Raw genomic sequence first — 15,925 nt, 5'->3', positions numbered from 1 at the left:
GTTTGCATTATCATCACCTTTCTGAGAGAAGCTGAAATTGTTAGAAAACCAAACCCCCCCAAGCATGGCAAGAAAGGATTTTCTGGGTCAAAAGCATAGAAGGAAAAAACCAAGATGGGAAAAAACAACGGATCTTATCTGGGGCCAATTTTCTTATTAAAGAAGTGCTTACTTTTCAGTATTAATATATTCAACGTTAATACATTTCATTGTCAATAGAGTTACATGGCAACCTCCCAGGAACACTGCAGACCTATGTCTTCCAGAAACTAAAAGTTCTCATAGTAAATGAACCCACAGAGTACAGAGAACACATTGAGTAATCTTTGCTTGCGGGGGAAGAAAGTATTATCCAATTTTAGCCCCTGTAACCAGAGAAAGCCATGTTCCCTAAAAATCACAATGCAGTACGCAAAGTAAAATATCAGAGGGTTATTTTTTGTTTCCTGAAAGGTCTTATCTCCTTGACCAATTAACTTCCAACTAACACACTTTTAATTAAGCAAGGACTTTCCAGGAGAGGCTTTCTTACCTTTCATAATGTCTGCGGGTACAAGTGGCGGCGCTGGTGCTCCCAGGATTACCACCTAATTCATCATAAATATGTTTCCATTGACGGCGGGCTGTTATCTGAAAAAACGGCAATGGGAATTTCAATCTTGCATCATGAGAGATTCACAGTGCCAGGATTCAATACATATGCAACAGTCAGAAGAGAACAGTCTGTTCTGGAAACCCAGATACAGAGAAGTCCAAATGAGTATGTGGGGAGACTTGTGGGCTTACAGTAAGATCTCACTTTCAGCACTTTTCTTTACAGTAAAAATGGAATTCTGCTTTGGGCTCTGTATTTGTCACCCTCAGTGCATTTTTATGTAAGGCAGCTCCCTGGATGTTCATGTAGTTATTCGCCCTTATACACTGTTCCTTTATGTCATGTGATACAGCATCAAAATAAGATTTCAGCTAAAATATATCTTAGTCCCTCTGTTTAAATGAATCAGAATTAACATTGGTTACTTGAGGGATTCAGTAATGCGTGGCTGAGTACACAAGTAAAGACAGTTTTCACAAAGCATGCTTTTGTATCTTCTGATTTTTGTACTATGATGTGTTGCCTACTTTAAAAATAAAAAAATTACTACACAAATTAAAGTGATCAAACTGGTCATGAAATGTGTCATCATCTTAGGCTACATTTTTATGGCAGCTCCTCTAACCACCAAAACAAAACCAGAATCTGAAACTGTCTATGTCGCAAGCTATTTATTTTTATTTGCTTAGGTCAGGAAAATGGAATATCGATCAAATCCTATGAAAATTAACATATTCCAAAGTTAAAATGCAAGCTCTGTATTTTACTGAGTTGGGTGAATAAAAGCAAACAGCTTGCAGTATACCAAAAGGCATACTATGGTCTTGTTTTATTTTTTTTCTTTAATTTTATTTTTGTACATAAATTAAGATTTTACAAAATAACAGATGCATGATCTGGCAAATGATTAATTTGGGAAAACCACGTCATTTACTACATCTGAGCAATCTAGCGTTTCCTTGAAACTGGGAAGACAGAGCTAAATTCTGAGGTCCTTGTGAATGTTTCTAAACAGGGCTCCAGGAAAACTTAGCTATTGGAATGTGCAGGGGGTAGGGCGTGGCAGAGGTGCCAGTGGCATTTAAACAATCAGAACAGGAGGTTCCTTTTGAAAAACACCCGCAGAGCTGCCCGTGGAGTTCACTTAGGGGCTAAGGGCAGCAATGCATGAAAAAAAATCTCAACTTGCAAACAGGGGCTCTGTAATTGTAATCTCAGGAGTGGGAGGGTGGTTAAATATTACAGTGTAAATGGTACCCTTTCCATTTCAAATAAAAAGAAGCCCTTCATTTCCATAAAGCTTTCTCAACAGGCCCAAGGAGGACCTCGAGACAGTGTGAGTTCTGCATTGTTCAGTTTCCCACGAAGCATTCCTGAACCAATTTGTTTCAATAGTTCTCACTAGACAGAACCACCTCTTATATCTACTAGCAGGTGTAAGTAAAAATAAAATCCTTTATGTGCAGCTTGGTTTAGATTATAATAAATGTTTTCAAGCCCCTCTTAAAACACTCAAAATACGTATTTTGGTAATTATTTTATATTTAATTACACTCTCCCTCCAACCTTTTAAATAATAGTTTCAGGCTAACCTATTCTACGCCTGTGTGTCACAGAAGGAATAGGATCCCCTTCCAAGTATCTACGTTACTCCTCAAAGCCCTTGGAATACTGAGACCCCTTGAAATAAACCTCTACAATCCTTTCCTCCAGATGAGGTGTGTGGGCCCTAGAGAGCCAAGCAGGGCCAGAAAACAGCCTACGTTTCCACAGTCACTTCAGGAAGAAACCATCACTCTTGTCATCTTTGTATCTCTTGTGTGTACTGTATTTCATATTTTATAAAGAGTTTTCACATCCGTGGTATCATTTAATCCTCCCATCAGCCTGTGAGGCAGATTACAGGAATCTCATTCACAAAGGAAGCAAGACTCAGAGAGGTTGCACAACTTGTCTAAGGACACACAGCAGCAGAGGGGAAATGCCAGGAATCATACCAATGTCTTATAGTCCCAAGAGCAGACTTTTTTCCACTACATCAAAGCAGTCTCCATTCTATATCAGAATGACTTGATGAATAGCTGATACTTGGAGTAGGGGGATTATACAGAACTCTGGGGCCTTTTGTTTCAAAGGAGGCAGAGGACTGTGGGACTCAGAGCTTCTCTGTTTAGAGCTATAGGTCTCTCACTAGTACAGAAATAGCATAGCTAAGGGGTCAGCAAGAATCTGAGGGAGTGGGCTGAGTCAATAGTGCTCTGAGATTGTACTCTTAAAGTATCCATCAAAACTGTGGTTCCTTCCACCCTGCCCACTTTTCTTTCTAGTTAAAACAGAGGTTCAGTATTGCATCACAGATAAGTCCCAGTCAGGGCGAAATCCATCCATTCACTCAACAATTCACTCACCAAACACTTAGTAAGCATCTCCTATTTGTTGGGAACTGTGCTGGCAGCTGGGACACAACAGTGAAAACACAACACCCAAGACAGCTGCATCCTAGTCACAGACACCAAAAATAAACAAGTGACCAAACAGATACACAAAGTAATATGGGTTGTGAAAAATATAATGAGCAAGTGATGACTGCTGAGAGGGATACTTAATGTGTGGAAACTGGCCATGTTTCCCCCTCACTATCATCCAGACCAGGGAATGCCCTGTTAAACACCTGTCTGTCACAGAAATGACAAAGCTTCTTTAAGAATAAATAAATAAAGAATTATCAAAAGGGAAAAAAAAAAACCCACTAGAATTGAAATTGCGGCAGCAGGAAGCCAGCATCAATCACCAGTCTGTGTTAATAAGCCATGTGCAGCTGGCTAGGGGTCTGTGTTAGCACCCCTGCTAGCAGGTTCTGGTGTTTAAGTACAGTTTTTAACATTCAGGGTTCATCTGGAGTGAACACAAGGGCTGGGCCTTTAAGGAAGTGGTCTCTCTGTTTACTGAGCTTCCACCAGTCAGCCTGGATGAATCAGGCCATTTTGAGATATTTTCTTTCCACAGGAAAGTCATAAAATGTGGTCTTTCCAACAGCTAAATGCTCTTAAGCACACAGTTCTCCTGGGTACACATCTCCACTTCTTGTGCCCAGATGCGCTTTTCATTCAAACGCTGACCATGGGCTCTACAGCAAGAAATGTCTATTTCCTCCCATTGTCCAGCCCGCAGTGGGTCTCCGAGCCCTACACAGGGAGCGGGAAGGACCCGAGCCGTCCCCCTGGGACACTCCTGGGCATCGTGCTCCCGCCTGTGTACACCTGCCTTCTGTACTGACCTGCTTTCCTCGTGCCTGCGTGGCATTTGCTTACGGTTTTTATTCTGCTATCCAGTGTCCTCTCCAGATGTGTGGAAGCTCTAAAATCCCATCCAGGGCAGAACCAGTGTCTGCCTCCTGGTGTCTGGCCCCCAGCCTCATTCAGCTAGGAAGGCTGATCTAGCCGCAAGGCTAGTTTAATCAACTCTCTCATTAAGTCTCAGGTCTCCTGGACATGTTCATGTTTAAACCTGACCTATTATGTTAGGGTTTTTAAAGATACAAGAAACTCTGGCTCTCTCCAAGCAGTTGTCTCTCTTGGATTGTGCTTACCCTGTCACCCCTTTCAGGCCCTCACTGAGATGACATCAGCCTGTCCTCTACTGTGCACCATTTGAGGGTGCTGTGCCAGGTCCAGAGGCACAGGGGTAGAATGGGTAGGATGGAGGCATCACGTGAGAGGAAAGAAACGTTTCTGCTTTCCAGGGTTCACAATTGAGCAGGAATTATAACCCCCTACAATTAACCATGAAGCAAGATGAAAAACTGAGCTGAGCAGACCACACCCAAGTAAATCAATCTAGGTGCATTTGAGACTTAGCCTTACTTTGAAGGCACTTGATAGTTACTTCTTTCCCTAGTGTGGGTAAGACCCAAGAAACTCTGAAAAGCACTCTACACCTCTCATGTCCATAAAGTTTTCACTGCTTATAAATACAGTCACCCCTCTGTATCCAAGGACCCTGACAGACACCGAAATTCAGATGCTCAAATATGCATATAATGTATGCACGTCCTTCTGTAAACTTTAAATCATCTCTGGATTACTTATATGCCGAATACAATGTAAATTCTATATAAATAGTTGCCAGTGCCCGGCAAATTCAAGTTTTGCTTTTTTGGAGTTTCCTGGCATTTTATTCCCTAATATTTTCGATCTGCGGTTGGTTGAATCTGTGGATGTGGAACCAGAAGGTATGGAGGGCCGACTGTACAGTGGTTTTCAAACTGCTCTTTAGAATTCAGGTGGTATTTTAAAGATAGCCTGAAACTAACTCTCACCAATGCCAATCCCTGCCAAGAAAATGGGCCCAGTGAGTGGGAAAGGAATCTGTCCCTCCCATAATTTTATTTGCTGAAAATATCCTGTCAGTTAAAATTGGAAAATTATTTTAATCCAAGAACAGTCTTGGAGCCTTGATTTTTCTACCTTTGAGGTTGCTAGGATGAAATCGTTTTGGTATTTTTGTGACCTAGTGAGGAAACAGCAGTCAAATCTTTTAGGATATTAGTGCTTCCACAGCTTAAGAACATGTAGGACGTATGAAGTAAAAAGAAGAGTTTGCCTGCTAGCACTGTTACCCAGGCTGCTTTGAGAAACAGCCTTTTTCTCAGGACACCTTGAGGGCGGACTGAATTCAAGGAAGATGACTTTTTTTCCTGGTAGTACTCCAGGAACTGGAGCCTTTCAAAGCTGCATGACATCATCTTTGGCCTCAAGAATTTTGAATTAAGCAAGAGGCTTTGTCTGTCCAGAGAACTAGGGTTAGATTCAGAGGATCTTGAAATGATGTCAAAACCAGAATCTGATGTCAAAGCCTGATCTTTCCAGCAAGAAGACAACTGACTTCTTCCAATTGGGAAAGTCACGACCCTATCTCACCCATGGAGAGAGGCAGGGCAGCAACCCGACATTCTTAGAAGGCACCACTTGCATGGTCCTCTGCCTCTAGGATAAGATTTACTTGAGACCCATTGCCCTACTCTACCTCTCTCCATGTACTGCCTCTGGCTCGCTATCAAATGTTTAGCCAAATGGAAATCACTTTAGCAAACCACCCTCAACACACATCCTGGTAATACCCCAAGCTACTCTGCACGCTGTAACTGCTTCACCAGACACTGAAGTGTCTTTGCTCACCAGCTGACTTTATTCAGTTCGGCCTCTTCCACTGTAGGTGACCCATACTCTGAAATGTTTGGAAGGAGAAGTTGGATATATGACTGTAAAAGAAGGATACTCATTGCCAACCAATCAAAATGCCAGGATACTGTTTTTTAGGGAATCGTATCCATTCAACGCATTTATGATCTCTAAACCTAGGGATGCAGAGACACAATATACATTTCTAGCAAAGGCAGGGGAGGCCAAGGGAACTGAATATCACTATTAGTCGAATGCTATAAAGGCTTAAAATAGAACTTCTGCTCTTTCTTTTTTTTAATTCAATTTGAGGGTTATGAAGGACTAAAGTGAAATAATCCATAATCCTCAATTCAAACCAGCAGGTTTGGAATAGTTTATAACCACAAACAAAAACAAGCCAATTAAGATGGGCTCTTTTTATAACCAGAAGGAATTCCAGAGAGGTGTCTTTATCCAATCACAAGTTAACAGCAGAAGTACATCTACAATTTTTAAACTTGCATTTTTTTTTTTTTTTTTTTACTATTACTGAGTATTTACATCATCCAGACTTCCTGACCCATCTCCTAAGGTCACACATTTTTTCTGGACAATCAGAAAATCTCAGCTAGTAGTTAGTATATCTGGTAAGGTTCATATTAAGTACAAAGAAATGACTGAAAGACACTCCTGATGAAGGCAGATAGATTACTGGATCCTTTTTCCAAACATCACCCCAAATACACAGAAAGCATTTTAGATACATTAGAGACTGCTGGGAATGGAAGGCACGAAGAATGACCATTTATCTCTTGCCTTCCAGTGATGCTATGAAGGTTGGGATAACTGTGCACAAAATTCTCAGCAATTCAGAATCTGAAGAGTGCCATAATGTCCTCATTCAACTCATTTCCTCTCCTTGTGCCTCAGTTTCCATATTTGTAGCAGGGCAAGGATCTTTTTCAGCACAAAGGCCAATTTGCAAAAAATAAAAATTTGGGGGGCTACACTTTTCCTCCTTCAAAATGACAGTAGCTTATCAAGTCCCAATTTAGATTGCCACTTTACCAAATGGAAAAATACTTGTTGGAAACATTATGTTGCTTTGGAGTCAAGAAAATGCTAATATTCTGGCATGTTCATCATGTTAATTTAGCAACAGCATGAAGACAACTTTCTAATCTTTGTACTTGACTTAGATGGGGGCCACATTTTGAAAGCAGGAGTCATGAGGGCCAAGAAGTAAGTGTTAATAATCATTGTTACCATTAGCTTTGAATTAACAATCTAGGCAGTTTTTCTTTTTTTAAAGGATTCTCAAATTCTCAGGCCCAGGCCCCACCCCAAAATTAATATCTCAGAGGACTAGACAACTATTTATAAAGTTCCCCACTGAAAATCTGAGCCCCAGTTCTTGAGTAGCCTTTGGGAACCACTGATCTAGAAAGTTCTAAGATCTCTTTTGAGCTCTAAGTGACAAGTCTACACTTGCTTCTGTTATCAGATAATCTCACAGATAACTATCCTCTCGTAACACTGTGATGACAACTTAAGTCCTCAGACTTTGGATATTATTCATACATCCCCTGGACTGACTTCAAAACTGAATCCTCACTGAACATCGCACAGTTTTATTAGTCAAAACATACTAGAGAAAAATGTTTTCTGTACTTCGAAGGTTCAAAAGCTTAAAAGTAGAATAAGAGTGACAAACTTCAATGCCTACAGGGCCAACAGGTAATAGGAGGAATTTTTTTAAAAGGGAAGGGAGGGAGGGAGGGAAGAGAAGAAGGGAGGGAGGAAGGAAGGAAGGAAAAATCCACCAGTTGGCTTCATTCAGTTTATGGCCCCAGAAAGAGATTTTTTAGTAAGACAGCTATGTAGAGTCTCTGCCTGAGATGAGAGGGAAAAATGTGTTACACTGTGAAGCATGGCAGGGATCCGATGAAGGAGTTGAAGTGAGTGGAGAGGGAAAGAAGAAAAGGGCGACCCTAAAGGTCACTAGTCCTCTGTGTGGCTTGGCTGAAGAGATGTGAAGCACAGAACCAGATGGAAAGCAGATGCCAGTCTGGTCTTCCATATCCCCCCAGCCCAGCCCCTCTCCACCTCACTCCACCTCCACACAACACAGTGAAGGCAGAATAAGTCACACAACGTACACTTGAAGATTGGTTATCAATCTTCATGACCCCCCAAAGCCCCGCCCCTGGCCACCTAGCATCCAAGGGCCTTCCCCTCTTGGCTCCATCCTTCTCTCTGGATTTCCCTCTTCCTGGTCAAACTAATATACCATCCTCCCAGTCACTGTAAGTTACTCAAACTGTCTATACCCAACTTTATTCCACCTGCATAGTCTGTCTCTCCATTTGATATTCTCTTCTGGAAGGCCATGACCTTTCATGTCTAAATTCCATCCATTCTCCAAAATTCTGCTCAGTGGGCATCAGAGCCTTAAGTCTTTCTTCCTCATGTGTCAGTGAGGAACTACTTTATCCAAACAGGCCACTGATCTTTTTCCACCTTGTCTTATAATTGCTGCCTCTCCTGGATGGCAAGCGACTGGAACTGCGGGCCTAGATATTTTCACATCTCCCAGAGTGCCTGACACAATGCCTTATACACGTAAGACACTCAGTAAGTGTGTGGTGAGGTGATCTGCTGATTGTGTGGCCATTCATTCATTCATTCAACAGGAGAATAATCACCATTTGTTCAAAGAGTACTGCAAATGCCATGAAACCCATCAGAAGTTTCTTTGGTATTTTCTACACCATCTTGCTTGTTACATGTTAAAAGAAAAAAAATCTTTGTGAAGATGCAAAAGATACAAAAGCAGGGAAAACTGCTGTGAAATTTGCTGGCACTCACCCTATCAGTGAATAACAAAAAATTTCCTGGGTTTAAAAAGACATTTCATAATATTGTGCAATATCACATAACTATCTGCAGTCACTGTTCATAAAAATGTGTACTCCTATTCTGAACATTAAAGGTTAGACTTAAAAGCCTAGGCTAGGGGGTTGACTCCTAAATTTATGAGACTAACCCTGAATAAGTTACCATCTTTTTCACATGCACCAAAGCTATAATTAGGTCGAGATTTTGCCAAACTATGAGCCACAGTGTGGAAAAGGTCAATCACCCTGCCCTATCAACAGATCCAACCAAGTGAAAAATTACATTATTTTTACATAGAGCACTAGATAAAAAAAAATTTTAATCAAATTCATGTATATGAAGTACACCTTTTATATGTAGTTCATGTGAGTATTAGATTTCCTTACAAATATGTATGTATAACTCATATATTACATAAACGTTTTACATGCATATAGACTCACAGCAAGGAATTTTCAGTCAGAATTCACAGCAGATACCTCTATGGTAAATACCAGATTATCTGAATCACATATCACTTGCCATCCTTTCCCATCCCAAGCATCTGACATCAAACCATTGTATTAGTTTGGGGAACAATATGCTATAATCTGGCAAGAAACACTAGTTACTCTATTTAGCACTAAAATGAATTTCATTTTCTTGACTTTGTGTCTCTTACTGTCACTTTACTACGATACAGAGATACCGCACGTTACTTCATAAGGAAAGGAAAAAATAATTTCTTCTTTAACTGCAGAAGAAACTGCACAACTCCAATCTGATCACTGTGTGAAGGAGAAAATATTTCCAATGACGACATCTTCCTATGTCAACTGATTTTATTACAGATGTCGTCTGTGTGCTACATTAGTGCTGTGCTTTCTTCTCTTCGAGATTTTAATCTGTTTGTTGCTCTAACATTTTATTGGTTCAAATACATGCTGTAAAAATCCGTGGCCATCAAACTTTCCTGTGAGCTAAAAATAACCTGTTCCTGTCAGTTAGAATTAGCTGATAAAGAGTGTCAGAGTCTGTTCTGAGTAAGTTTGATAACTTCCTGTTTATGCGGCACTGACCCTTGTCTAATAAAGCTTCTTTGCCCTAGAATGAGAGGATTCTGCTGCATTCTATTCCTTAATGGCCAATACTGATTACTTTTGAAAGCCTTTAATACATTTCCCATATTAGACATGAACAGATGTCAGGTATGTTGCCAAGGGAAATTTCTTTCATGCAATCTTGGCTTGTTGTACAATAATAGCCCTTTCTCAACATGGGAAAAAATTACAGACCCAACTAATTTCCCTGACAGGGGAGAGTTACATATGTTTTCCACTGGTAGTTTTTACGACAAGTTTACAATTTTGCCAAACCTGGAACTAATTGGGGCAGTTTCCAAAAGCGGCCCAATAAACCCCCAAAAGTGTAGAGCCATTTGAAAAGGCAGTCAATGATGGTTTGCGTTTGCATTTTCTCCATTTTGGTCAAAGCAGGGTGGGGGTGAGGGGAGTCAGATTGCAAAATTATTTAAGTTGCTTAAACACTTACTGTTTCATATCCTCCCAGTTTTTGAGCAGCTTGAAACATAGTCCAAAGGTTAACTGTTAGAGGGACAATAAGTATTTAGATAAGCATTGCATTAACATATCTCCAAGAAATGTCAATTAAAACATTTTTTTTTGTTTTTAACAAGAAAGAGAAAAAAAAAATACTAACGCACCCCAAATAGCTAAGTTCTTAGGAAACAATTTGCCAAAGGGTATTCAACAACAGGGCATATTAGTACCATTTAAAATACTTCTTAAGGAACAGTCACAAATACAGAAATGGTTCTAATTTTAGGATAAAGGACAGCACAGTTTTTAGTCCTGTTACCACCAGCAGACCAAGGGAAGTTAAGTTACAGCCTTCTTGTGAAAAGTGTGGGATTTCAGAATGGGAGTTGGTCTTGTTGGACCCTTAGAAAGAAGCCATTGGTTAAACGGTAATATATAATGCTTCCTTCGTATTAGAACTCTCCATAATCAATAAATAACAGCCACTTTAATATATGATTACCTTCTTAACAGAATGTCTGATGGCAGCACTGTATTAAAAGCTCACAGCATATTTCACTAACACGTGGTGCCTTGCACTGAGCAGGAAAATCAGTATTTCACCCTTGAGGCAGCAGTGATACAACAGATCAAAGGGAAGGAAGATGCTCCTTCACAGAGGAATTAAGTCACGTGTCCACTTAGTCCCCTAACTTGCCTGTGTGATGTTGCAAACATACATTTTTAAAAACAAATTTCTCTTTGCAGGGCATGCATATGTTTACGCTGTTAAAACATCTATGCCAAATTGCTAGCAACCCTGTTCATTTGTACTAAATACCATGGAATGGGCCTGCTACAGATTTGATTCTTTCACAAGAGAGGAAAATTGAACTTCAAGTAATTCCTCGGTAAAGGAAATGAAGAATAAAATTAAAGTTAAAAAAAAAAAAAAAAAAAGAAAAGGCTCTTTGACACAACATGTTCGAAAAGCCTCATTGAACCTTGCACTATTTCAAAGCTATCAAGAGCCCTGCCTCGGCCTTGATTTAATCTGAACCAATGCATAATGCAACAAAGCTGTTCATAGTACATTAATTTTACTTCTATTTCAAGCAGCCAGTTTTCAGACAAACATTGTAATCATTCGTAGTTATATAAGTTTATAATGGCTGCGAGTGTTCTCTTGCAATCAGTGCCAATTGCTATTAGGTATGTAAATTGTTATGTAAAACATACAGGTTTGACATTCTTCATCAAAATGACACATGGTTTTAATCTAGGAAGATACGTTTGGAGAAAATACTGTTTCAAGCCAGGGGCTTCGTTGCTCGGTGTGCCACAAAATCCAGACAGAGGCAAAATATATATTCAGTTGTGAAATCAGGACAGGATCTGGGTTTCTTCTCTTTTTATATGGAATTCTGCTCTGCTACGAGTTCCCTGTTCTACTTTAAAATACATGACGACGCTTAAACGGACACGTCAAAGTAATTCAAAATTGGGCTCTCCGTTCAAATTTGTGTATTTCTTGTTTCCTCTGAAGTCATCAGGTTCTTGTTATCTCTTAACAAATTTGGGGCTTAGGAAATATGTTTTCTCTTTGTGGTTGTTCTGTCCACCTTTAAATGTCCTCCTTTTAAAAGCTGTCCTTTCACAGGCAACATCTGTGCCTGATAAATCTACGTCATACTATTATCTCAGAAGAAAGGCGTTACAGACACTCAAGACTGACAAAACAGAAAATGAGAAACTTTCAACATGTCTATTTCCAGTCATAATCAGTGGATTCGAGCCTATAAATATCTCACTGCAACTGCCCCAGAAGGGAACAATGTAGCGGAAAGAGGCAGGGGGAAAAATTCCTGGCCTGGATGATTTGTAGATTTAGTATAAACAGACAGCATCATCCCCAGAATAGGATTTCAACATAATCCTGAGTCAATTTTTTTTTCCCAATTCAAAGACTCTGAGCAGTTTTGATATTTCAGAAATGAAAACAAGTATACTTACTCTGTTTGAAACCTAAATAGGGTATTCGTTCTATGGGCGTCTTCCTTTCTTTCATGTATTTATAAAGTGCCACCAGGAAGGCCTGCTCATCCGCCCTGCACTCTTCACCAATGGCGACCTTTGGCTTTTCTTCATTGGAGACTTTTTTACAGTTATTATGGTTATTCTTCGGCTTGGTCAAGGCTGACCTGGCCTCACATTTCACCTGGAAAAGGCGGGGAAAAAAAAACACATAAAATCAAGCATAGCTCTGGAATGCTTACAGAGACATAGCTAGTGACATTTTTCACTGAGTGGGAAGGAGGACCAGTAAATCACCCTTGCCCTGAAATAGCTTTCTAGAGGCATCGCTGAATATGGATTGTCTTAGACCAAGGACTGGAAAATTTCTGTAAAGGCCCAGATAGTAAGTACGGCAGGCTTCTGGGCATACAGTCTCAGTGGCCACCACTCAACCCCAGCCCGACAGCAGTCGCGGACCGTATGTAAGCAAGCGAGGCTGTGTTCCAGTAATGTTTTTATTTATAGAAGCAGGCGGCCAGTGGGCCACGGTTTGCCGCACTCTGCCAGCCTCTTTTAGACTCCTCACAGGTATGCCGATGTGAAACCAGAAACAGTGTTTGCAGCTGGTGGGACCATTCTCCCGCCTCTTTAGACACTTTATTTTCCTAAGGGGCACCATCTGTTAGTATCACTGAAGGAACCCTGTGTTCTTAATTTTATTATTTATGTTTCTGGGTGGGAGAAGGTAGTTTTACTTTTCTTTTGGATTAAGATTCTAGAGATTGAACCCAGGACCCTGTGCATGCTAGACATGCATTCTACCACTGAGCTATACACCTCCCCACCATGTTCTTAATAACATTTCCAATGTTTTGCACTTTGTGCCAAAATGAAAGGCAAGTTTATTTCTTCGTAGTAAACTTAGCTTGTTGTTACTCTTCCCAGCAACCTGGAAAAACAGGTCAGTGCCAGCAGATGTTGGCATGAGGAACACCAGCAAGGTCTCTGCTGTCTCTCACCTGAGGGTGATGCCTGGATACACCCCTGGTAGGAAACAAAACATCCCACCTTTTAATGAGGGCTCGGTACCCTTCAGTCAGCTCTGAGAATCTAATAGGAGATGTTAACTTGCTACAGAGGAATGAGTAGGGGCCGGCTAAAACCCAAGAAGAGTCAGTGAAAAGCTCCACTAAATTAAAAAGTAAGTGGCAGTAAACGGGCCAGACGTTCTTGCTTCCACACTCCAGGTTAACTTGAGTGTGGCACACTGAGCTCACCTCACCGTCCGTCCTCGCTGCCACGTTCTACAAGAGGCCTCCAACGGTTTGTTAAATATAAAGCTAAGTTGTTGAGCTATTTTAATTGTAAAAGGGGGAGTTACAAAGGGTCAAGCTTTGAGTTCAAGTGCGCCCATGGGGAACATGTACATTCCAATATTCTTTACCTCTCTGTATCTCACATCAGAGGGAAGAGGACACGTGCGAGGGGAATGTTAGGAATTAAAATGTCCCACACATTCCACCAGGTTTCCATTTCAGATTTCTGAGCTCTATTTTTCTTTCCCTTCAGAGTCTCCTTCCCAAGCACTGAACACATAAAAGGCTGTGCTCATTTATTAAAGGGAAGCATACCCTCTTATTGCTGGTTCTCTCAAATGAACACACCACTTTAATATTGTTCGACGGGTCCTGGAAAAAAGTAAAACTGCCTGCACAACTCATTTAACCGGGCCTCTAGGTAAGATTTTAATTTTTAAAGAGCAGTGGAAATGGGATGAAAACATTTTCCATGTAGAATTTTTACTTAACAGTATTTTCAAACTTTAGTACTTGATAACATTATATTAAGGCAAGCATCCTGGGAAACTTTATGTTGTCATCATTTTTCACTGCCAAATTTTAGATTGTTGAGTCTAAAGTTCTGATGAAATCCGTAATTCAAGGGCTCTTTGAAATCATAAAACCACTCCAGTTCTGATCTGCACTGCCCCCGCCCCCCGCCTTTTCTGAGTGCTTATTTACTATGAGGCCAGGCCCTGTTCTAAGCACTTTCTGGTATCATCACACTTCATACTCACAGACCTAATGGGCCAGGTCATTATTCTCCTATTAGAGATGAGGAAACTGAGGTACAGAGAGGATGAGGAACCCGCACAAGAACACAAGATCTTGTTCAAGTTAGTAAGAGGCAAAATTGGGTAACCTCACTTCAGAGCTTGTGGTTTTAAACACTCTACTTTCCTGCGCTCATAAAAATATTCAATTGAGAGTCAAAACATTTCCATTTAGAAAGCATATCTGATTCCTAGGCATTACAAAACCTACAGCTTAGAAATGTGATTTATCAAATGAGAATTAGAAGATAAAACGCGGTAGTAAGTCTAAAAGGGCTCCATTCCTTTGTGTACTGAGCAAAGGTAAGGAAACCAGGATCAGCCAAGCGCCTGCGATGAGCTGGATACAGTGCTGCGGGCTTCACACTGTCTACCTGACGTTCATGATAAAAGGAAGGTTTTGAGCCCCACTTTTCAGACAAGGAAACAAGCTCAGCGAGGGTATGCATTGTGGTATTTGGCTGGTGTGGGGCAGAACTCAGGTCTCCTTCACCCCAAACTGCAATCTGGTACAAGAGGATTAGATAACAGTTTTGTATATAAAATAGGCTGAGTCCTAAACCTGCAGTGAGAATAGGCCCGTTACTTGTATCACTAGGCCAGAAGCACCACTGTCAAGGGAGGATGAGGTTTGCCCCCTCAGTGTCTAGGGAGCTACCTCACCTGGAAATGCCCAGAAATAGGAGGAAAGCACGGAGGGGGCTCATGAACCAGGCCCGAGTCATTCAGACCCTCTGCTTCTTAGGAAAGGCTCTAGGGGACACCGGGCTGCCACCCACTGAGCTCCATCCTGAACCTCCGGGGCCCTGCAGCAGGCTTCCTCTCCCGAGGCCGGGGCTCCGTAACAGGTGAACAGCACTCTCCTCCCGCTCCCGCTCTGTACATTTCTTCACTTAACCCTGTGAGCCCTGGAGGGTATTATTCTGTTTCTGCACAGGACCAGGCTGAGTTCCTTTCTACATTTTTTCCACATTTACCCGTAACATTCTCAGCATTTAAATCTACTGAAATATTACACGGGAGCTAGTCTTCACGCTGACCTTGAGAAAGCCCACCCTTCTGATGGTAACACTTAATTACCAGATCAGTTTTTCCCTCCATGAATGCCTTCTACTTGTTGAGTTCACTAAGAGCTTTGGGGTTTCCAAAGTGATTGAGGAAGTGCTAATTAAAGAATCCACATTTAACATTTTCAGTGAACCACCACCTATTTGATATTAACCACATCCTTTCACTGGATTGAGCTGTAACTAACCCGGCCTTCAACTGGGGCAGCGAGATGTGCTGAACCAGCAGGAAAGGAGCCAGAGTCTCATTTCAATTTGGTCACAAACTTCCTAGGAAACCCTCATTTTCTTCCCCAGGAAAGCAGGAAGGGTAATCCCTGGGGGTAGTTCTGAGGACCACATGGGATGAAAAGTACTGAAAATAATGAAAGTATCACATCTGTGAAATTATCAAAAGTCTGTTTGTGATTTAAATGAAAGAACATATTGCACATCATGGTTTCCCTTTTTATGTTCCTTTTAGAATTTAAACCACCTGTTACATACTTCTAGCCTTTGGAAAGTGCTTCCAGGATGTGAAAAGTCATTTGCCTTCTATCAGCAGAGGCCTTTCATCA

At 41.0% G+C, this 15,925-nt stretch overlaps 1 protein-coding gene across 2 annotated transcripts in view; it reads right to left on the bottom strand.

The window, feature by feature from the left end:
• Positions 1-15,925, bottom strand: part of ARID5B (AT-rich interaction domain 5B) — a 173,426-nt gene that overhangs the window by 24,823 nt on the left and 132,678 nt on the right. For both annotated transcript variants that reach the window (XM_010957934.3, XM_010957935.3), the window contains 3 exons: positions 12,186-12,390; positions 10,186-10,238; positions 533-630 (listed from right to left, as the gene is read on the bottom strand). In XM_010957934.3, coding sequence (XP_010956236.1) covers positions 533-630; positions 10,186-10,238; positions 12,186-12,390 — 356 coding nt within the window. The remainder of the gene's footprint in view (positions 1-532; positions 631-10,185; positions 10,239-12,185; positions 12,391-15,925) is intronic.

Source organism: Camelus bactrianus, chromosome 11 (assembly GCF_048773025.1).
Source record: "Camelus bactrianus isolate YW-2024 breed Bactrian camel chromosome 11, ASM4877302v1, whole genome shotgun sequence".
Taxonomy (NCBI): domain Eukaryota; kingdom Metazoa; phylum Chordata; class Mammalia; order Artiodactyla; family Camelidae; genus Camelus; species Camelus bactrianus.
The sequence above is the reverse complement of the archived record's forward strand: the minus strand, read 5'-3'. Positions and strand labels throughout refer to the sequence as shown.